Source organism: Cnephaeus nilssonii, assembly GCF_951640355.1.
Source record: "Cnephaeus nilssonii genome assembly, chromosome: 1".
NCBI classification, from domain to species: Eukaryota; Metazoa; Chordata; class Mammalia; order Chiroptera; family Vespertilionidae; genus Cnephaeus; species Cnephaeus nilssonii.
This window is the reverse complement of record NC_137072.1, coordinates 59205392-59230484: the sequence shown is the minus strand read 5'-3', so window position 1 is coordinate 59230484 and position 25093 is coordinate 59205392. Positions and strand designations below refer to the sequence as shown.

Below are 25093 nucleotides of genomic sequence, written 5' to 3'. Positions count from 1 at the left end.
CTCCGTGTGCAAACACAGAAGGAGAATAAAAATGCTGCCACATGTTTCCAAAATAAAATCAAACTTTTGTCCTCCAAAGAGTGCAATCATGGAAGAATCTTGACATGGAGGGATTGGCTTGATTCCTTTGAGGGAGCTAAGAAGGCTTTCTTTCATGGGTGATAGAGATCAAGAAGGGGTGTTGATCACTGACTAGGGAAAAGTATTGTGCCTAAGAGCTAACAAGAATCTCCTGTTAATCCAAAGTTGTCCTATTACGTATTTTCTCATCTTCCTAATCGTAAATACTTTACCATTTATTTTAGGCTCAACTTTATCTGTTAGAAACATAGGTTGATTACTGATAAAAACATCTCTTCGCTGTATCTGGCGTAGTCATACAAAATCGGGCACTCACATTAAGGTGGTCTCTTTAAGAATGCAGGTGAATATATCTTAGAAACTGTACTCTAATTTTTTAAGGCATTGGAATTCAGTATCTTCATAAAATATCATAAAATCCTTCTTGAATTATTGAAGTGCCTTTGAAAGGCATGAAAAGTAGCACTGCTATATAAAGTGATTTAAGCTAAAATCTATCTCTCATTAAAAAATACCTCAGTAGAGAATCCTTCTCAGAATATAAATGCATCTACATACATATATGTATACAGCTACACATATTTCATGCTGGAGCCTTGGATTTGAAAGTAGAAGATGAGGCATTAGCTCTGTAACCTTAACCAAGTTACTTCATCTATTGAGACTATAGCAAAAACTCTTTGTGGTTAAAAAAAAAAAAAAAGACTAAAAATTCTGGGCATAGTGAAAAGATTTTAGAAATCTAAGCTGATATAATACTTTGACAAATTTTTACCCCTAAATAGTGTAAACTACAGCTTGCCATTTGCTAAATGCATGTAGCCTATACCTTTTAAATATACAGTGCAAACATGATTTGTTTGAATTATCTTTACACCTATCATAAAATTGGAAAGGTTTTAAATATGTATTTTTCAATGTTTCCAATGTTCTCTCTTCTCCATACAGCAGTGACACAAAAAATGACGGACCAGCTGAACCAGCAGGCAATGAAACTGACCCTTCTACAGAGGAAGATTGACAACATTTCTCTGGCTGTGACTGACGTAAGGAGCACGTTCTCCTCCCTAGAAGGGAAAATCAATGAAGATAAAGGCAGGGAATTTCAATCTTTTCTAAAAGGTAAAAGTAAAACAAAATAAATTATTCTTTCAGTTAAGACAAAAGGCAAATCACTCATTTATCTTTTCTCATATCACTTTGGTATCTTTGCTTTAGATTGGGTGGTCTGTTAGTCTAATACATATTTTTAATAAGCTGTTTTTAAGTCACTTAATTTCTGAAATATTTTGGAATATCTAACTATTTTTCACTATGTAGTCAAATCTTTGAATGTTTCATCTGATTTATTGATATGTGCTTAGTTATGGCCTAACTGGTATTTCTTTATAGTTAAAAGAAATTTAACTATGAGTCATATTTATTTTCATTCTGATTTTTAGTTCAGGATAAAGATGAGGTTAAGGAATGATTAACAACGTAGCTAGATACATGGTTGTCTCGATAATATTGCTGAAGGTATTGAGGATAAATCTGAAGTGCTTTATTATCCCAGAAATTATCTAGCTTCTGGAGTATAATCCATAAATTATATCCTAAAATATCTCAGGTCAGAGGAATAATTTTTTTACAAATGTGAATCAGCTTTGTCTGAATTTTGTGCTTTTAAAACAGCAGGCTGTGTTCCTTCCTGGAGGTTCTATAGGATAATCTATTTCCTGCTCATTCAAGTTGTCAGAATTCATTTTCTTGCAGTTGTAAGACTGAGGGCTCATTGTCTTGGTGGCTATAAGCTGAGGCTTGTTCCCAGCTTCTAGAGTCCACTGCATTTCTTGCCTCATGTCTTTTTTCCATCTTCGAAATCTCGCAACAACTGTTGAATCCTCCTGACATCTCTCAGACCCACTCTTCTGCCTTTCTCTGCCTCTTTTAAGGACCCATATGATTGCATTGGGCTCACCTGGATAACACAGACTAATCTCATCTGCAGGTTCTTAACCTTAATCACATCTGGTAAGTCCCTTTGCCATGTCAGATAACATATTCGCAGGTTCAGTGAATTAGGGTGTGGACATCTTGGACAAGGCAGGATTATTCTGCCTTCCACAGAGATTTATCAATAGCAAGTAATTGCTATGATAGTGTTAAGCATGTGGTACAATGGGTCTGATTGATAGTTTCAACAAATCCAGTAGAAGGAGACTTGGGAAGGCTTCTATGAAGAGAAACCATCTCAACTAATAAAATGATGGATCAGGAGGAGTTAATTAGCCAAAGGATTTTCAGGTAGGCCCCTGGTAGGGCATGGATATTCTAGGAAAGTATTTTGGTTACTAGGAACATCTCAATTCACTGGATTTATTGTTTGTTTCCAAGTTTCAGGATTATTGGTCCCTTTCATTTTGTTCATATAAAAGAATACTCACTGTACAAGTCCATTTCTATCACTTGCACATTGTTGTTGTTTTTTTCCTAATTTTCACCGGTGGTTTACAGGTAAAAGATATTTTTTAGAAAGTGGAAGTTTCTATTGCCATATCATCTACCAGTAAATAATTTATGCTAGTAAGTCACTGAAAGAAAGACCCTGTTCTACATTTCTGGCATGTCTCCTGCTATTACTTCGAGGAAAACATTTTCCCCAAAGTAATAGCAGGAACAAGAAGTCAGATAGAAACCGTATATAATTGACTATAACACCATAATAAAATTTGTTTAGCAAAATTTGGTTATCATAACCTGAGAGAATTAAGCTTGTCACCTGCTTCTTGTAAAGCTACTAACAAAAATTCTGGCAGCGACACAGGAAACATATACTCATAACAACAAAAATAACAACAACACAATTCCCTCCTCATTGAGAGGCATTAACTGTGAACTGAGCACAATCATTTATGAGAATCAAAGGCTTATAGTTAATGAATGTTGCTACAGGCAACAAAAACTAAACTCTCTCAGGTACTGTGCTTGCCTAGCAAAACCACAACCTCTCTTGTTTACTCCAGTTCTCTGGTGAGAAACACTGCTTAACTGCTAACAGCCATAGAAAATGTTCAAAATCAAATGCCCCAACTCCTTAAGAGGTATTTGAACGTTATGAATAGGGCATACATTCACAACCATGGAAAGAACATGTCAAGGTGTCCAATATCAACTATATCTGTCAAGTCACCAAATACAATATCATCTTTTTTTAGAAAGTAGAAGCACATGAATCATATGAAACAGAATCAAATAGGGTTAAAATGATGTGCCTACTCAGATGTTAACATAAAGCGCTTTTATGTATTTTTTGCAAAATCAAATTCTTGTATAGATATTTCTTTGGTAAGAAATTAAAGAAATACTAGAGGCCCAGTGCATGACATTCGTGTACTAAGGGAGGGGGTCCCTTAGCCCGACCTGCTCCCTCTTGCAGTCTGAGACCTCTCAGGGGATGTCTGACTGCTGGGGAGTGGGCCTAAGGTGGCAGTCAGACATCCCCCAAGGGGTTGGTTCTTAGTGCTGCCACGGAGGTGAAAGAGGCTCCCACCACCGCTGTTGCACTCGCCAGCCAGCTGTAAGCCCAGCTTCTGGCTGAGTGGCACTCCCCCTGGGACAGCGCACTGACCACTAGGGGACAGCTCCTGCGTTGAGTGTCTGCCCCCTGGTGGTCATCGCGCATCATAGCGACCGGTCGTTCTGCCATTCGGTCGATTTGCATATTAGGTTTTTTTTATATAGAATACCTGAAAAGCTTCTGATCTTAAAACAAGTTTTTGAGCTAATAATCTGACTTCTTTTCCGTCACTGCAATAAATTTTTTCAATAAATAACAGCTACAGGACCTTCTAAATTTTCATTCCCATAGTTTACTTTTTTTTTTACAGAGAGGAAGGGAGAGAGATAGAGAGTCAGAAACATCGATGTGAGAGAAACATTGATCAGCTGCCTCCTGCACAGATGTGCCTGCAACCAAGGTACATGCCCTTGACCGGAATCGAACCTGGGACCCTTCAGTCCGCAGGCCAACGCTCTATCCACTGAGCCAAACTGGTTTCGGCCACAGTTTACTTTTTAAAACTTACTTTGATCAAGATTCTACACTGAACTTTACCTATTTACAATGTTTTTACTGATTATTATTCTTATTTGGACTTTCAGATCATGTTGTTTTTCACTTCCTGAAATTAAACACCTGTTTTTATTGTCCACAATTCATTCATTAATTCAAGCACGCTTAAGTTTTACTTGTGCAATCTTGAAAAACATTTCTTGAAAAAACATTTTAAAGCCAAAATTATAAGATTATAATTTTCAGGAAAGTCTGATTTCTAACCTTATGTATTTTATTGTATTTCATCAAGTTGTTGTCATGAGAATTAAAGACAATTTTTAAAATGTTTTATTGATTTTAGACAGAGAGGAAGGCAGAGAAAGAGAAACATTGATGTGAGAGAGAAACATTGATTGGTTGCCTCCCATACACACCTCAACCAGTGATCCAACCCAGAACATAGGTTTGTGACCTGACTGGGAATTGAACCCACCACCTTTTGATGCATGGGACAAAGCTCCAACCAACTGAGCAACCCAGCCAGGGCTAAAGACAATTTTAACAAACAGGAAATAACTAAATAATCCTATAGAAAGTTCAATGAAAATAACTGCTGTTGAGAAGCACCTACACACAGTAAAGCTAACATTTTATTTTTAATATCAGAAATTTAATTTTTCAAGTTTTATTTTCTGTGTAGCTTATAGGATGTACTCAATGAAGATTTGTTTTATAAATCGGTGACTGGTTAAATGTGTAAAATTTGGAGAATAAAAATACTTTGAAACTTTTCTGGTGTAATTATTTATGTTATTAAATACAAAAGCTAGGACTATTTCAGTATAATTTCTCTTAATTGTGGCTATGTAATATTTTCTAATTAATTTAGCCTTTCCTTAGTACTTTGCTGCTATGTGTAATTGATTACTATTCCATACTTCATATGTGTGTTTTTCTGTTACATACAAATTGATTTTCACATATTTTTTTTGCCTTTTAAATTTATTGCAGTGTTCAGTAGGTTTAGAAACATACAATAATTTTTGTATGTGTTTTGGAAATTCTAGAACCTAAATATCAATATTGCTCATTGATCTTTAGGGTCTAGGATTTCCAGGAAAATATTTATTCATGTAAACAACATTTACAGCTTTGTCTTAGAACCAGATTAAATAATATCAAGATGCTCAAGCAATCCATCATTCTATTTAGTATAATTGCTCTTTCATAATATTTTTTCTGTAAGTCTTTCATGCATCATAAATACTTTTATAAACTTGCTAACAAAATATATACATGTAGAGACTCTACATTTTAGCCCTATAATCATCTTTCTTGTATAGGCTTCATAGTAGCTATTACTCATTTCTTAATATACCATTGTTCAAACCTTGTTGTTTAAAATTCTTTGAATTGTGTTACCTGTATTTTACATTGTAGTCATTGCTTATGTTTTGGAATGGACATACCTTCCATTTTAAGTGCTTCATATGTATTATAAATATGCCTTAAAAATATGTTTTATTTTTTCTCATTTTTTGTTTTTATAACAAAGTTTTTGTTTCATTTTGTTGTGAATTTTTAAATTTTAAAATATTCACTTTATATTCTAAACAATTCTGAATAGTGCGCAGGGCCCTTTTTCTATCCTTCCTTTTTTAATGCTATTTTTAGAACTGTTTACAATTCTTGGTTTATGATCAGCCCATGCTTTCTAATACAGGATATATTATTATGTGCTTCATTAGTGGGAAGTGACCTCTTCTCTTTTTGTTGAAAATTAGAGTCATAGTATAATAATTAAGGTATATCTTGAATTCCTATTTTCATTTGCCTTAGTGAGCTCCAAACCTCTTATTATTATTTTATTGTTATTATAAACTATTGTTGAATGTTGTAGCTATGATTTCATATTGTTCCTCATTTAAGAGTCTCATAAAATTATTTCTCTGTAGTCAATTTATTAGTTTTTATAAGCTCAAAACACAGACTCTGAAGTTTAATTACTAGAAACCTAGTAAAAATCATGACCTACAATTAGGTATTATTTACTAAGGCAGAAAGCCCCAAATCATTTATTTTCATACAAGATTAAAACTAGACCTAGCATCATTGCATACAAGAGTCTGTTAACTGGAAACAGTAGTAGTTCCCTCATGTGTTTTGTCCAGAGGAAGTTAGATTCATGGTTCTGGTGTGTTCTACACCACAATTGATTTCTCCCTTCAAACTTATGAATTAAGGAAGTGATCACCATCTATAAACTATAGACATTTTTAAAATTACATAAGTGTAGTCAAGAGGTATTTTTATTACTACATGTTATTAGTGTTTGGCCTCAAACTTTTTATCTTTTTTATATTAGTGTGTTTTTTTTTTATTTGTTTTTAATATATTTTATTGATTTTTCACAGAGAGGAAGGGAGAGGGACAGAGAGCTAGAAACATCGATGAGAGAGAGACATCGACCAGCTGCCTCCTGCACACCCCCCACCGGGGGATGTGCCCGCAACCAACGTACATGCCCTTGACCGGAATCGAACCTGGGACCTTCCAATCCGCAGACCGATGCTCTATCCACTGAGCTAAACCGGTTTCGGCCTTTTTATCTTTTTTAGAGATATCTAAAGTTTACATTGTTAAAATCATGTATCATTTATTATTGTTTGTTGCTTTTTTTCTCTAGGTCTAAAATCTAAAAGCATTAACGATCTGGTAAAGGATATAGTTAAAGAACAACTTAAAATTTTCCAAAATGACATGGAAGAGACTATAGCACAGCTCTTTAAGACTGTATCAAAACTCTCAAAGGACCTTGTAGACACCAAACACGTAATTCAACAAGTTAATGAATCCGTGGTTTCAATAGAAGTCCAGCAAAAGTCTGTTCTAATGCAGGAAAATAGACCCACTTTGACTGATATACTAGATCTGAAAAATCGCATTGTGAATATGAGGCAAGAAATGACTTTTACATATGACAAGCCTATTAAAGAACTAGAAGCAAGGCAGACTCATTTAGAAGGTGCTCTAGAACAGGAACACTCAAGGAACATTCTGTATTATGAATCCTTCAATAAGACCCTTTCTAAAATGAAGGTAGTACACGAACATCTTCTGTCAATGGAACAAGTATCACATGAGAAGAATGTTCCAGCTGCAGAATCAGTTAGCAATAATGTCACTGAGTACCTGTCCACTCTACATGAGAATATAAAGAAGCAAGGTTTGATGATGCTGCAAATGTTTGATGATTTGCACACCCAAGACAGCAAGATTAACAATCTCACCATCACTTTGGAAATGGAGAAAGAATTTGTCAAGAGTGAATGGGAAGACGTGTTATCCAAGTGCAGAAATGATTTTAAATTTCAAATTAAGGATGCAGAAGAGAATTTACAAGTTTTAAACCAAACATTGGCTGAGGTCATCTTTCCCATGGACAATAAAATGGATAAAATGAATGAGCAGCTAAATGATTTGACTTTTGATATGCAGATCCTTCAACCCTTGCTTGAGCAGGGAGCATCACTTGGAGAGACACTAACATTTGAACAACCAAAAGAAGCAAAAGCTACAAGAAAGAAAGTGGAAAATCTGATTAGTGCTGTCAATAGTCTAAATATTCTAATCAAAGAACTTACAAAACGACACAACTTACTCAGAAATGAAGTACAGAGTCGTAGTGATACCTTAGACAGACGTATCAATGAACATGCCTTAGAAATGGAAGATGGCCTAAATAAGACAATGACTATTATAAATAATGCCATTGATTTCATTCAAGATAACTATATGTTAAAAGAGACCGTGAGTACAATAAAGTGCAATCCCAAGTTCCATGATAAATGTAGCCAAAATATAGAAACTATTTTGGCATTCATTCCTCAATTCCAACATTTGAATGATTCTATTCAGATTTTGGTCAATGACAATGAGAGATATAACTTTGTTTTGCAAGTTGCCAAGGCCCTTGCAGATATTCCTAAAGATGAAAAATTAAGTCAGTTCAACTTCCAAAAGATTTATCAAATGGTCAATAAAACCACTTCCCAACTGATAGAATACCAGGAAAATATGAATCATTTGGAGGAAAAAGTACTCTCAGCCACAAAGATTTCCATAAATTTTGAAACTCGGTTGCAAGACATTGAGTCTAAAGTAACCAAGTTGCTCATACCTTATTATGTTTTACAAAAAAAAGGCAATGTGGCCACAAATGAGAGAGACCAGGCTCTTCAACAGCAAATATTAAACTCTAGATTTAAGGCACTGGAAGCAAAATCCATTCATCTTTCAATTAACTTCTCTTTACTTAACAAAACTCTCTATGAAGCTTTAACAATGTGTCATAATGCTTCTACACGTATATCAAAACTGAATGCTACCATACCTCACTGGATAAATGATTCCCTACCAGATATTCAACTTCTTCAGAAAGGTCTTAGAGAATTTGTAGAGTCAATAATTGAAATAAAAACTCAAATTGCTCTATCAAATTTAACTTGGCATATAAACCAATCATTGTCTAGTAGTCTTGCAAATGTTTTCAAGTCTCAGAAGCAAGTAAAATCATTGCTGAAAAAAAACAATGCGCTTAAGAAACCTGCAGTGAATGTTAGCACTGTCCTGATCGGCCGAACCCAAAGAAACACAGACAACGTTCTATCTCCTGGTAAGTTATCATTGAAAAATCACTTTCAATCTCTCTTTCTATTCAAATGTTACTTAGTAGATCTGTATGGTTTAGCAACACCATAAGATAGAAAAGGCGGTTGCAAAAGAAGAAAAAAAAAAGGAAGTTGCTAGAACTTGGGTAAACAGTTATGTAATTCTAAGATCATTGAAGTATTATTTGAATCTGATCCTATCCTATGTAAATTAGGCATCATTTCAAAATAAGTGCTCACAGTATATATATATTGTCTACATGTTTCATAACTTTTTTTCTGACAAAACTGTAAAACAATCAAATTTGCTCCTGCAGAACATTTTTCTTTGAAGATGTATTAACCATGAGCTCCTTGATGAGTAGGATAAGAATATGTCTTATTCATTTTGGCATTACCTGGCAAAATGTCTGTTATACAATAGGAACTTTGTTGATTGAATGAATGAATGAATGAATGAATGTATAAGTAAGCAGGAATTCCATTTCTGTAGATCACAGAAGGCCATGAATGTCCCACTAAGTATCTTTAGTTTATTCAGGCTGCCATGAGAAAATACCATAGACTGGGTGATTTATAAACAAAATATATTTATTTCTCACAGTTTTGGAGCCTATGAAGTCCAAGACCAAAATGCCAGCCTGGTTGCATTCTAGAGAGGGCCTTCTTTTTGGTTCACAGCTGGTGACTTCTCACTGTGTTCTTACATGGTAAAAGCAGTGAGGGATGTCTGTGGAGTCTCTTTTATAAGAACTCTAATCCAAAAACACCAATTCAAAAGAATACGCACCCCTGTGTTCATAGCAGCATTATTTACAATAGCCAAGATCTGGAAACAGCCCAAGTGCCCATCAGTAGAGGAGTGGGGTAAAAGCTGTGGTACATTTATACAATGGAATACTACACAGCATTACAAAAGAAGGAAATCTTCCCTTTTGCAACAACATGGATGGACCTGTACTAGGAGATTATTACGCTAAGTGAAATAAGCCAGTCAGAGAAAGACAAATGCCATATAATCTCACTTACATGTGGAATCTAATGAACAGAACAAACTGATGAGCAAAATAGAAACAGAGGCATGGATACATGAAGCAGACTGACAGCTCCCAGAGGGGAGGAGGGTGGGAGGACTGGATGAAAGAAGAAAGAAGGGATTAATCAAAGAACATATATGCAAAACCCATAGACACAGACAACACTATAGTGATGGCCAGAGGGAATAAGGGGCAGGAGCTGGGTAGAGGTTTACAAAAAGGGGGAAATGGGACATATATAATAGTGTCCATATTAAAAATAAGTAAATAAATAAAAATAAGCAACAATAGTAAATAGTAAAAAGGGCTATTAAAACAAAACAAAAACAAAAATTTAATCCCATTCATGAGGGCTTCACCCTAATGACCTAACAGAGGCATGGATACATGAGCATCTCCCAAAGGCCTCAGCTCCAAATATCAACTTCGAGGTTTAAGATTTCAACATATTAATTTTTTTGGGCAGGACACTCAGATCATAGCACTCACAAGGCATTTAGACATAATTTTGTACAAAGTGGTCTTTGAAAATATGGCGCAGAGGCTTGGATGCGATAAGAACGGTCTCAGAAGCATGAAGCTAGCAGTAGTAGTGTGTAGCCTGACTGCAAAACAGGAAGTTAGAAATACCAGCTAGCACATTCCTGGCAAGAGCAATAAGAGACAGATCAAAGGAAGAGGTAGCTGAACAGTGGTGAGGAATGTTGTGAAAGTAAAATCAACAGAAACAGAAGAGGGACAGTAGAAACATTAATGTTCTGATGGCTCAACCAATTATGATTCTGGTCCTCGTTGTTTCTGTAAGTTTCTGTAGATCCTTAAGTCAGTTCATCTCTCCGAAGAAACTGTGTTTCTTCCTTTCAAGTGATGAGAGTGCAGAAGATGTTTTATTGAGCTTATTGGTAGAAATATGTTGCAGACTGCATCACTGCAAAAACGTGTGAACTGTTCACAGCTTGAATGCTGGGCACTTGGGGAAGGAGAGACCTAGAATATTTTACGGTTTTGAACTTGGGAAATGAGAGAGTAGCAGTACCATTAACAGATGTTTATAAACACTGAAGAGGGGGCCTAATTTTGGGAAGAAAGAGAAATTCAGTGCAATGCCTATAAACTAATAGTCTCGCTGATGAAAGAAGTGTTTTAGGAATATGTTTGGCATGTGAGTAATATTAAATAATCTTTCCACAGTGAAAAGTAGAGCTACTGATTCCTACTAAAGAAAATGGCAGTGTTCCCCTCATAAACAGGGTGGGGCAAAAGTAGGTTTATAGTTGTGAGTATGCGAAAATGCAGAATTCATTCTTGTATTACTATTTATTATTGTATTATTTTCCATATGAACAACTTTTGCCTCCACCGTGTATATCTGTTGTTAAATTATATACTCAGTTGGGTAAATTTTGTTGCCTTTTAATTACAAAGGGTGATCTTTATCCTAACATGGCTCATTTAATCTCTGAAAGCTTTTATAATAATATTTAAAATCACAAAATATACAAAGTTGAATTGTCTCTTGACTGTTTAAATTATTGTATTTATTTATGTTCCCTTTAAATTAATCTGACCCAGGAGAACTAACCTTGTGCAGTGGAATCAGAACAAATGATTTAGATGCATATGCTTCTAGGAGAAAGGTAGTGCTTCAATATTCAGGTGTTCTATAATAATGCTTTTAGGAAAAGTAATGAGTTGTTCTTTTTCTATACTATTTTAATCCTTGCTCTTCCTGTGATTACTGCAAATGAGTTTCATTTAAGCTCTATAGGATATACAATCATATACCAGGCAAACTGCGTCATTTTTCCCCCTAAACTAAAAAATACCTGGATCTATGCAGTATGTATAAAATTTTGAATATTAATTCAAAATTAATGGAGTTAAAAAGTTTAATAGAGCATAAGAACCTGTAGGCTTTTATAATGTAAAGAATACATCTTAGGCGCTTATAATGTTGGGGCCTAATGGGCTAATAATTAGCTTAGCTCTGATTCTTTTTTGCAATGATGCCCTGGTTAAATTACTTCCTGATCTTGGCTTATAATTAATTAACAGTTCTTTATTTTTATTTCAGCAAAGATAACAGAAAACAATGTTAGGGCAATAAAGATATATTGACCTACTTTAATGTTTTGGGTAGATATTCACTTTTTGTAGGACCAGCAACATAATTTTAAGTGGGTTCATAGATATTCATGCTCATTAAGCCAGCCCTGTTTCTATGGGCTATAACACTGGTGGCATTCATTAGGCAGCTGAGCAGGTAAAGTCTATTCACATTAATTAAACCAGCGAACTCAGGCTAAGTTCTTCTACAAGAATAAATAAATTGCAAAACCAACTACTTCCTTTGATACCCTATTTAATACCAGGGTGGAACACACTGATACTCTGGATAAATTTGGCTGTATTTTCTTTGACTTTTGGTATCCTTTCTAATAAAAGAGTAATATGCAAATTGACCATACATCTGCTATACCTCCAAGCAAGCAAGAGGCTTGGGTTTCCCTAGCAATGGAGGAAGCCAAGCTTCCTGCACACCCTGGCCGGCCCAGGCCTCCACTGAAGGCAACAAAGTTTTAATTATATAAGATAAATAAATCCTAACAAAAATGGCTGTGGCCACGGAGAGAGAAGGAGGCTTGGGTTTCCCTGGTGATGGAGGAAGCCAAGTTCCTGGCCTGCCCTGGCCTCTGCTGAAGACTACAAAGTTTCAATTATAGGAAATAAATAAATCCTAGATACCAGGGCCTCCGCTTGGGTTGCCGGGGATCGTGGCCAGCTTGAAAACCACCACAGGCCCCTCGCCCAGGCTGCCCCACACCCCAAGGGAACCCCCACCCTGATCCAGGACACCCTTCAGGGCAAACAAGCCAGCTCCCACCTGTGCACCAGGCCTCTATCCTATCTAATAAAAGAGTAATATGCAAATTGACCATCATTCCAACACACAAGATGGCTGCCCCCATGTGGTCAAAGATGGCTGACCCCATGTGGACACAAGATGGCCACCACAAGATGGCCAGCAGGGGAGGGCAGTTAGGAGGGATTAGGCCAGCAGGGGACGGCAGTTGGGAGGGACCAGGCCGGCAGGGAAGGGCAGTTTGGGGGGACCAGGCCTGAAGGGGAGGGCAGTTAAGGGTGACCAGCCCTGCAGGGGAGGGCAGTTAGGGGTGACCAGGCCTGCAGGGGAGGGAAGTTAGGGGAAATCAGACTGGCAGGGGAGTGGTTAGGGGTGATCAGGCTGGCAGGCAGAAGCGGCTAGGGGCAATCAGGAAGGCAGGCAGTGAGCAGTTGGGAGCCAGCAGTCCTGGATTGTGAAAGGGATGTCCGACTGCCCATTTAGGCCCAATCCTACTGGGGTCGCCCAAACGGGCAGTTGGACCTCCCTTGAGGTCCAAGATTAGAGAGGGTGCAGGCTAGGCTGAGGGACACACACCCCCGGGCATGAATTTTGTGTACCGGGCCTCTAGTTATATTATAAATACCATGCAGCCACATTGCTCCCCTACATAACTAACACCACAAGATAATTATCATCTTACAAATTTCACAATAATATTATTCAGATTATAGCCACTATCATTTGCAGAGTATGTGCAATTTGTAGGAAGAAAAATCATATAAACATGTTTTTAAAAGATAAAACATGTTTACTCTTAATTTTAATACCTAATTTATTTTGAAGCCTAGTAATAGTATAATAACATAATATTTGATACTATTTAGTACTTTGTATATCCCAGGCACTGTATAAATTATACTCTACACATTACTTCATTTAATAATACCTATGAGCTAACTATCATTATTTTTATTTGAAGATGAGTAAACTCACCCTCCGATGGGTGAATTAAAGTTATCTCAGGTCATGCAGCTAGTAAGTGATTGAGCCTGACTCCTGTTCTGTTGGACTCAGGGCTCAGTCCTCAACCTCTGTACTCAAAGAGATTGTGGAGTATATTCACCTGCCTTTCTCTTCCTTTTGCTTCTGTTGGACGCATCATATCATATGTGTTCAAGAGTCAGACCACATCTGAATATTCCATACAGCAAGAGTTGATATTCCCAGGGAATTTCTTCTCTAGGGGATCCAAATATGGCCCCTTGTTTCTGCATTGACCAGGCAGAAATAAAGGTACTACTTCTCAGTTTGACTTTTCTATGGTTTGATCATTAGGCAGTTGTCATTGCAAGTCACCACCAATTATTCACAGAAGGGCAAAATTTAGAGTATTCATCCCTACCACTTCCATTTGAGCCATTCCTATGTTCAGATATGCTAATTATGATCTTCCTAGGCCAATGATGATAAGCTGTTCCTGGTTGGTTCTCTAAATATTTGATTTTTTTCTAAACAATATTCCAATAGACATCAAGAGGGTTTTAATTCATCTTTGAAGATTTGTTTGTATAGCAATTGGCAGACCTGTCCCTGCAGAGAGTTTGGCTGCTTGCCTTCCAAGAGGAGCTGAATCCTGCTGTAATATAAAGTCAGCAGCGTCATTGCTGAGGATACCAGGCTCCTGCTGGGAGACCATTGACTTTTTATTTTAACCATTTCCCCCAAGATATATCAAATGTATTGGCACTCCTTAATAAACCTCTTTTATTCACAATAATCCCTTCTCTTCTAAGAAAGATTACATTTGATAAAAGATTTGGTCATATACCAAATGTAACTTTTAAAATTATAATTGCTGTGAATATAAGCAGTTTGAGAGAGAAAAATAAGAGCCTAGTGAATATTTAACTGTTTTATATGACTTTGAAACCATTTCTAATTTCTGTGACTCTGCATAAAGGCAGTTGGGATGACTAAAGAGCACTGATTTTGGAACCAGGAAACCTAAGTTCAAGTCCTGCCTGGCAACATATTTATTTGTAATAAATAATGATAGCCTCCCTCACTAATCTGTTGGAAACTCTGCTCTGCTCTAAGTAGGGATCAGTTATCTGCCTTCTACAAAATTATTGTTAAAATGAAGAAATAAAAATTATGATCTTGCCCTAGCCGGTTTGACTCAGTGGATAGCCGTCGGTCTGTGGACTGAAGGGTCATGGGTTCGATTCTGGTCAAGGTCACATGCCCAGGTTGTGGGCTCAATCCCTGGTGGGGGAGGGCATGCAATAGGCAGCCAATCAATGATTCACTCTCATCATTCATGTATCTATCTCTCTCTCCCTCACCCTCTCCCTTCCTCTCTAAAATCAATAAAAATATTTTTAAATATATATATTTTATTGATTTTTTTTACAAAGCGGAAGGGAAAGAGATAGAGAGTTAGAAACATCAATGATGAGAGAGAAACATTGATCAGCTGCCTTGTGCACACCCCCTACTGGGGGTGTGCCCACAACCAAGGTACATGCCCTTGACTGGAATCGAACCCAGGACCCTTCTGGAGGCCGACGCTCTATCCACTGAGCCAAACCGGTCACGGCAATAAAAATATTTTTAAAGAATTATGATCTTGATGCTAAAGTGGAACTAAGCAATAAAATATAAATTAAGTGTTAATTAAAATAAATAATAAAATAAAAGTAAAATAATATATAAAAATGTTATATATGACATCTACACTAATAAAAGAGTAAGATGCAAATTGGCCATACCTTTGTGACGCCAATGAACCAATCAGGAGTGAGTATGCAAATTAACCCAACAAAGATGTTGGGTTAATTTGCATACGCAGGCACCAAGCTGCTGGAGGAGGGGCGGGATGCATTGCCCCAGCCGCCCCAGCCGCTCCAGGCCCCTGGGCAGTGTGGGAAGGCGGAAAGGCGGCTCCAGCCAGAGCGAAGGCAGTGCTGGCAGCCAGGGGAAGGAAAGCCCATTCTTGCACGAATCTTCGTGCATTGGGCCTCTAATATTGTGTACAATATAAATAAAAATAAGAATGAAGTAGAAGATATCAATACAATGTGCCCCTTCATTTTATTTATCAGAAACCTAATGAGGAAATTCTGAATGAGTACTGAGTAATACTGAGTGGATAGAGTGGTAAATTCAACACAGTCTCTCCTCTCAATGGAGCTCATACATTAAGCAAGTAATTATAATAAGAATGGCAAATGTTAGCAAAGGCAGAGTGATTTGAAAATGTAGGGAGCTCTCCAATCATTTCAAATTTAACATGAACATTTATGAAATATGGAAGTAGGATTAATAGAAAAGTATAATTTGAGCACATATCAGGGTTCAGAAAGCAAAAGCCAGAACAAATGGAGACTTATGAAACATTCCAAGACAATGGCAATGTAATTTTAGTCATGTTCAGATCAGGGGAATACATTTTGAAAGATTAGTTACACTACTTGCACAAAATAGTAGAATGTTGAGTTGGCAGAACTGTTCTACAAGTTGCACTGATCTGCATTACGGAAAATAAATGGACTGGGAAGAGTTGAAGAGGGTTGAAGCCCGAGGTGGAGAAGTTGTGGAAAGTGTGCTTGAAATGAGTCAGGTCTCTAGAAAACCATGCCAGTGACATCATGCCTCCTGTAAGCTACGAAAACCCAGTCAGTGTCAAAAACACTAACTCATGTCTCCTCTTAAAGTTCACACAATCCTGGCGACTGAGAAATCCTTTATCATTATTTTGCCTTTAGTTTCTAGTTTTACAGCCATCATAGGTATATTGAAAGAACTTTGTTTCAATCATTTTCCTCCAGATAATCTAATAATTTTGATTATTTTATAAAATGCATAATATATAAAATATGTGTAAGTTTAGAATACTTGTAAAATTATATGAATCATCAACACTTTTAGTGTTTCGATGTTTGAAGAAACATCATGAAATTTATAGATAGCTAAATAAATTGTTACTTTTTGCTTAAACTAGGCAGTTGAAATGGCTATGAAAACTCATTCTAAACCAAGATTCCACAAATAACTATTGAAATTGCACAATAAATATTGATTGGTGATTTTAAAAAAACCTTGTAATTTTTGAGAAACTGTGAAGAAGGGATAAAGTATTGGATAAGACTGATGTGATTATCTAGTTAATCTTTCATTACTTTGTTTATTCAACTTCAGGAAGACATTTAACACTTTTGTATGTCAGGCGCTGTGCTATTCAGTAGGGACACAAAGTTTAAGAAATAAAAGACCTGAGCCCTGACCTCACAAATGCTTGCACTCGAGTTGGAAGTAAGAAGGACATGGGAGTAATTACACTATAGTGTGGCAAATTTAATAACCAAATTGCCGAGGTCAGATGATAAGAGAATTATATATAATTAAGCCTTTTGACTGGGATAGGGAAGTTGTCAAAAAGAAAATGATGCTGTATTTAAGTCTTATTTTTGTTGTTAACTCAAGGACAAACTGCCTGTTGAGCACAGATATGCACAGAAATTTATAAAGGTACCTAACCATTTTTAAGTATCTTAGAAATCAAGTAGAAAAATGCAAGTCAGGTGATTCACAAAAGTAGATTTGTAGCTTGTATAACAAAGTACAAATAGTTTCAGTTGACAAATCAGTGCCAACCAATCTTTAGTTGTGTGTTATAAAGCTGTGCACTTGACACTGATTCATAAAGTATTTGTATTGATGACTTGGATGAACACATTAAACATAACTTTGGGAAATATAAAAAAGCTGGGAGGGGTGGTTAAAACATTGCATATAGAATTAAAACAAAGACTAGAGAGGATAAGTCAAATGTAATAAGATACATTTAGTTATCAATAATAATTGTGAATTCTTGTTAAAATGAATTAAATAAATATGGAATTTTTGAAAGACTATCTGTGACATCAGAACATAGACATTTTGTTATGACACAATGTGATTCAAGTACAAAAATAGATAATGAACATTTAATTCTTATGGAACATTAACAGAAGTGTAAGGTCATTTCTTTATGATAATTGTTACCTTAGCTTGCTCTGATTTAGACTCAATTCACAGTATGTTCAGTTCTGGGAAGCATAGGAATACTTTTATGTGTTGTAATGTGGGTCATATTGGACTCAGAGACCAGAGGTACCTAAAACATCAAGGAAGGCAAGAAAAGCAACTTAAAACACAAGCAGCAGGCGGGTGCAGACCAGTGGGTGAGGTACCCCAGCAGATAATCTATAGGCACAATGACAGATATCCTAGAAGGCAAACCAGGTGTGGTCTCAGCAAGTTTGAGCTACCACGGCAATAGGAGAAAGTGCAGGTCCCAATTGGATCAAGTGGATTTTTACTCTAGATGAACGACCCTACAAAGGAATTGAAATAAATGGCAAAATGGCACCCTCTGAAATGACTCAAGGAAGGAGAACAAGGCAAGATCCTGTTTTTAGGGGTAATGGAACACAAGGGCAAGAAAAATGAAATGTGCAGCCTGAACATTAAAGAAAAGGCAATGGCCCTGGTCCTGGAGAATCACAGTAGAATCCATAGCAATGCAGATTTCTTGGTTTCTGTCATTGATCCCTGATTCATGGGCAGGGTCAAGTCTACAGGTGACAGTGGCATTTTCCCATCTGGGAAAATAAGAATTACAGAGCTAATCAGGTCACATAAATAATTCAGTATTCCATCAACTCCACCTCACAGTTGATTCATTTCCAGTGAAATACATTAATTGAATACTATCCTGTGAGTTGATCACTGTGCTAGATTTAGAGAATGTGAAAACAGACAAAGCCCGTGCTTTGACATAAAGAATTCACATTTCTCTAGGTAATGGAGAGTCATTAAAGATTTTTAAAGCCAGCAAATAATGGGCTTGGTTTTAGAATGATAACTAACAGCAAATGGAAGGGTTTAATAACCTATTCACATGGTTGCAGAAATGTAGGCTGGTTTAAAACATTTGTTAAAATACATTACACATGTAATATTTTTTATATGTATCTTTGTCGGAAAAATAGTTTACAGGGTATTTCAGAGAATATACCAAAATAATTTAAATCAATTTCTAATTGCATAAGTAATATATATTTTCTTTGCCAAAACTTCTAATCATGCAAGTCACATTTTATGTGAAATTTAATTATTTAAATATGAAGCAGAATCTATATAAAGTATTTATAGATCGCACTTCTTGAGAAAAATGTTAAACAAGACAAATAACCCTAAATTTAAAAATTGTTGAAATGAGTAGATTGTAAAGTGTTTACACTATTGCCACAAGGTGGTGCCCTAGTGATAACTGTGGCCAGTAGTATGTGTTCTTCCCATGTTTTCTCTGCATTTACATAATTATGTATCATGTTTATAACCATATTCAGAATTTGAGGCTTTCTAAATAAGTGAAACTCTAATGAGTGAACTGGTTGTCTTCAGTAAATCAAATGTGTTGAGGAATCTGCCTCATTCTTTAACTGCTGTCTAATATTTCTTAGTGAAAATATATTGTAATTCATTTAACAAGTCCCACATCAATGGTCATTTAGGTGTGTTACAATTGTTCTCTAATGCAAATGATGGCATAAAGAACATTCTTGACCCGTTATCTTTGTATACTTAGGAAGTGTGTCTAGAGTATACATTTTACCAGAAGAAATTTCTGATTCAAAGCAAATTATCCTTTTAAATTCTAATAAATATGGCCCCAATTGTCCTGTTCAAAGGTTCTAACAACTTAAGCTCTAGCCAGCATTCTGTAAAAATGCTCAATTTCTCTCATTTCACCATGATGGAATGTTTTCTATCTTTTTAAATATTGCCACCTGTTATAAAAATGATGGTGGTGGTATCATTCCTTCATTAATAGTAAGGTTGAATAGCTTTTAGAATTTTTCGTGAGCTTTCATGTTTTTGTTCAGTGATTTATTCATATCATTTGCCCATTTTTTTTTCCCTTTTTGTAAGGGGTTACATTTTTTTTTAATTGGTCAGAACTTTTCATATGTTATGGATATTAGTCATTAGATTGTTGTGTCTATTATTTTGTTTTCTCTCAATCTGTCACTTATCTTTGAATTTTGATAATGGTGGCTTTTATTGCAAATGAGTTTTAATACTGTTGTGGTCAAACTTAAAACATTTTTTCGTATATAGCTTCTGGTTTTTGTTTTGTTTGGCTTTGAAAGAGTTTTCCAAAATTTAAAATCTCTACAGAGATATTTCTTTTATTTAACAGTAATGCCATTATATGAGTTTTTTTAAACATGTAGTATTTTTGTACATGTGGAATTCATGTTTTTATGGATATCCAAATATCTGCACACAATGTGTTGAGTAGACATTTTGCTTCTCCAATGACTTGAAATATTACCTTTATCATGTACCAATTCCAAACACACATGATTCTGTGACCAGATCCTATACTGTTCTACAGCTGACCAAATATTCGTATTTCCACACCAGTAAATTCAATGGGTCACAGAATTACTCCCACTTCCAAGAAGCAGGAAAGAGAGCTCCTCGAAGAGTTCAGGGATTTGCATGAAGTCCCGTGACTGTACTGGTGGCGGCTGGACCTGAGAACTCATTTTTCTTATTTCTTTGTCATCAATGTTTTTTTCTGATTCTGCTGCAAATGATGACTTGAAACCAACAGGAAGTAGGTTACCGTTACCCTCTTTTATGTGGACTCTTTTTCAGTAGCAGAAGAAGCGTGCAGTGGGTCCCCATGCCAGAACGGGGGCACGTGCATAAACGGGAGGACTAGCTTCGTCTGCGCCTGCCGGCACCCGTTCACTGGTCACAACTGCACGGTCAAGCTGGTGGAGGAAAACGCGTTAGCTCCAGGTAAGACAGTGCCCGCACCGGTGGGTTCATTCAGTGTCTCGTGCAAAAACATTTTTAGAAATGTTTACGAAGGAACACTTTAGCCTGCTTAATCTGGCCTCCTTTGCGGATTCATTCCTTTTACTTCGGAAACTTACTGGATACTGCACATGATTTACAAGTGGAAATGTCTCTTTTTGTCAGATGGATTCATATTGATGTACACTTGTTGAAATTTTCGATATTGGCATAATAGAGGCAACTCCCACCCCCCCCCCCCTTGTGCATCCTAAAAGAAAATCTCCTTAAACAAGTTGTTAAACAGTACACCTTTGACTCCTATCAGACATGGCCATTTAAATGAAACTTTCATAAGCGTGTATCACTACAGCATATCTTCCATGAAGGTTGAGCTAATAGGGCCTTTTGATTAGGTAAGGACTGATAGCACATGCTCAAATGTATTGAGTAGAATAAGGTGCCTTTTCTGTCCATTTACCTTTGTAATTATTGGTTGCTATAAATTTACTTGAAGCGTGTGCCATTTCTGATTTCTTTTTACATTTAAAATGCATTCTCTTTAATGAGAGCAAAAAAACACTTCAAAGCAGGCTTTTAATATGCTGCATAGTGAAGAGTACATTTTTTTAGTCTATTTTTAAATCTCAGCCTTTGTTAGTACATTTGGCATTAATTACATAGAAAATTCCTTTTGTCTACTTCTCTATAGTGAAATGACTTCATTTGGTTTTCGTTTAGCCTCTAGAAACTGTTTGACAAGGTGCTGGAAAAATTGTTTCTGCATCATGTCAGCTTCAGTGCCTTCAAGGGGCCTTAAAACATTCCGGCATACCATAATAATCATCGAGTGCTTTGAATTCCTTTATCCCTGGAGAGATCAAAGCAATATGCAAATTAATCTTTGAGGCATTTTTATGAGGGAGGTAGAATGTTATTATCGTTCTAGTTCTGTCCTGATCTAAACGGGGAAACTGAGGCTCAGAGAAACTGCTTTCTGGTAACTCAGCCAAGAGAAGAGGCAGGCATCCAGACACACCTGCCCTTGTTAAATACAATGAATGACCTTTTACTTCTGCTAATCCTTTGTGTAACTGAGACAAATGATAAAGATACGAGGAAAGGCAAAACAAGGTAAAAACATAAAAATTAACTCTTTCCATTTATTTCCTTTTACAGATTTTTCCAAAGGTTCTTACAGATACGCACCGATGGTGGCATTTTTTGCATCTCATACATATGGAATGACTACACCTGGTCCTATTCTGTTTAATAATTTGGAGGTCAATTACGGATCTTCATATACTCCAAGAACTGGAAAATTCAGAATTCCGTATCTAGGGGTATATGTTTTTAAGTATACCATTGAGTCATTTAGTGCTCATCTCTCTGGATTTTTGGTGGTTGATGGGAGAGACAAGCTTACATTTGAATCTGAAAATACTAACAGTGAAATACATTGTGATAGGGTTTTGACTGGGGATGCCTTGTTGGAATTAAATTATGGGCAGGAAGTGTGGCTGCGACTTGTAAAAGGAACAATTCCAGCCAAATTTCCTCCCGCTACTACATTTAGTGGTTACTTGTTATACCGTACATAAATTGGCGTGAAAGGCAGACTCTCACCCCTACTGAGAAGCAGCCAGTGTTTTTATTTACCTTTGCATACACATCTGCTGTTCCTAGTTTTTCCATTCAACATGAAAATCAGCTTCTTTTTTAATCTGAGTAAGACTGAGTTTGTTTATTTCACAAAATTTTTTGAATATTTTTTAGATAACCTGAATACGAAGGGGTTCTTGCTCCTAAAGAGATTTAGTATAACAGAAAATAAAGTGCATGTATTAGCTTAACTATTTTTTTTCTCATGTGAAATTATTTCAATGTCAAGTAATATAAGATGGTAATCACTCAATATTGTTTGTCACAGAAGTCTTCCAAATAAAAAACCCAAAAACATTAACTGTGTTATTCTCTGCATATATAAATTCAAATAAATTACTCTAAGATTGAGAAGTGTTTCTTTTTAATTTTGATATTTACTATTTACTGTTGAGTTGATCAGTCTTATATATTAAAATTTTCATTTGTAATCAAAATTAAGCAAGTTGAATTTGACCCTTGAAATATGCTTAACTATGATCTCTTTCTATAATTAGAGTATCCTACATAATAAAAGCCTAAGTGGCATCACACGCAACACCATCACAAGATGGCCACCCTCACGTCGTCACAAGATGGCCACCACAAGATGGCTGGCAGGGGAGGGCAGTTGGGGGCAAACAGGCCAGCAGGGGAGGGCAGTTGTGGGCGATCAGGCCAGCAGGAGAGGGCAGTTGGAGGCAACCAGACCAGCAGGGGAGGGCAGTCGGAGGCCAGATCAGGCCAGCAGGGGAGGGCAGTTGGGGGTGACCAGGCCAGCAGGGGAGGGCAGTTGGGGGTGATCAGGCTGGCAGGGGAGCAATTAGGCATCAATCAGGCTGGCACGGGAGCAGTTAGGGGGTGATCAGGCTGGCAGGCAGGCGAGTGTTTAGGAGCCAGCAGTCCTGGATTGTGAGAGGGATATCCAACTACTGGTTTAGGGATCAGGCCTAAAATGGCACTCGGACATCCCCCAAAGGGTCCCAGATTGGAGAGGGTACAGGCCAGGCTGAGGGACAACCCCCACCCCCGTGCATGAATTTCATGCACCGGGGCACTAGTAAAGTAATAATCCTACCTAATAATAGACAAATATGCAAATTGACTGTACCTTCGCTATGCCCGCGATTGGCCAGGAGGCGTGGGGGGGGGGACACTCGGGGTGGCCGGGGTGGCCGATTGGGCTGGCAGGACACTGAGGTCGCGTGCCAGCGGCGGCTGGAGCTCAGCATCTGCTCCATGGCTGTGCTGCAGCACAGAAGGGGCCTCTGGGGCAGCGAGCTCACGTCCCACCGCAGACCATCAAAAGCGGGGGAGCTGGGTGCCTGTCCGCTCAGGCACCAGGCCTTTCAGAAGCCTTTGCCGTACTGGAGGCTTCTGAAAGGCCTGGTGCACCAGCGGACAGGCACCCAGCTCCCCCGTGATCGAAAGCGAAAGCGTGTAGGGGACCCTACACGTGCATGATTCAATCATGCACTGGGCCTCTAGTCCACAGGCCGACGCTCTATCCACTGAGCCAAACTGGTTTCGGCAAATGTGCTATTTTCAAAATATTTGGCAAGTTTTGATAGTTTCTGTAGTCCCTGCTTAAAATTGATCACAATTAAAAATGTTTTTCATTTTATTTCTTCAAAGACTCATAGAATAAATAGAATTTTTGTCTTACAAATATACGTTTCAACATAGATTCCAGTGATTTCAATGTACTGCTTTTTCTTTAATATTAGCATAACAGAAGGAAGTAAATGATTTGACAATATTTGTCATTGCCATGCACAATTTAGTTAATTGATTTTGTAATTAGATATAAACATTTAGCATTAAATGATGCTTTGGTATTTGAAATTGTAATTATTAATATTATTTTATAAGTATTTGTAAAAATACACAAATGACAAATTGACTCTAATAACTAAGAGGCAAGAGGCATTTTTTTTTTCAATTGAATAGAGAGACAGAGGGAGAAAGGAAAAGAGAGAGAAAAAGAGAGGAACATTGATGTGTGAAAGAAATATCCATCATTTGTCTCCCATATGTATCCAGAAATCAAACCCAGTACCCTTCAGTAGCACGGTGCTTGTATTGTGCAGGAGTGGTTTCAAGAACATGAGGAAGACTTTACCTTGCTTAGGTTGCTCCCACAATCACCAGATCTCAATCCGATTGAGCATTTGTGGGACGAAGTTAAAAGAGCCATCAGGCAGCTGGTTCCACAACCATCAAATCTCACAGAACTGGACAGTGCTATTCATCAGGCATGGTGTCAGATTCCCCGCATCACCTTTCAACATCTCGTGGAGTCAATGCCAAGAATAATCACTGCAGTATTGAAGGCAAAAGGTGGCCCAACAAAGTACTGATGGGGTGGTCATAATAATCTGGCCACTCAGCATATATATATATGAGGCCCGGTGCCTGAATTCTTGCATGGGTGGGGTCCAGCCAGCCTGGCCAGGGGGCGGGGACATGGGCAGTTGGCTGGCCTGCCTGCTGGTCGAACTCCTGGTCGAAGGGACAATTTGCATATTAGCCTTTTATTATATAGGATATACACTGAGTGGCCAGATTATTATGTGTTCAGAGATCATAATAATATGGCCACTCAGTGTACATAATACTATAGGTCCGATGCACAAAATTCGTGCAAGGGGCTCGGCCCTCGCAGCCCCGGCTTTGTCCAGAAGGTCGTCCGGAAGTTTGTATGAATGGTCGTTCCATTGTTTGGCCATTCAGCCGATTTGCATATTATGCTTTTATTATTATAGATATATAATGTATGGAATATACAGTATTATATATTATACTAGAGGCACGGTGCATGACATTCGTACACTGCGGGGGGTGGTGTGTTCCTCAGTCTGGCCTGCACCCTTTAGCAGTCCAGGAGCCCTCGGGGGATGTCTGTCAGTCAGACATCCTTAGCGCT

The 25093-nt window shown here is 37.3% G+C and overlaps 1 protein-coding gene across 1 annotated transcript in view; it reads left to right on the top strand.

Annotated features, from left to right (window-relative positions):
• Positions 1-22127, top strand: part of MMRN1 (multimerin 1) — a gene marked incomplete at both ends in the record, with an annotated part of 46217 nt that extends 24090 nt beyond the window's left edge. Inside the window, 4 exons of the mRNA XM_079773102.1 lie at positions 1030-1203; positions 6804-8792; positions 20383-20529; positions 21706-22127. Coding sequence (XP_079629228.1) covers positions 1030-1203; positions 6804-8792; positions 20383-20529; positions 21706-22127 — 2732 coding nt within the window. The remainder of the gene's footprint in view (positions 1-1029; positions 1204-6803; positions 8793-20382; positions 20530-21705) is intronic.
• Between the last annotated feature and the right edge of the window lie 2966 nt (positions 22128-25093).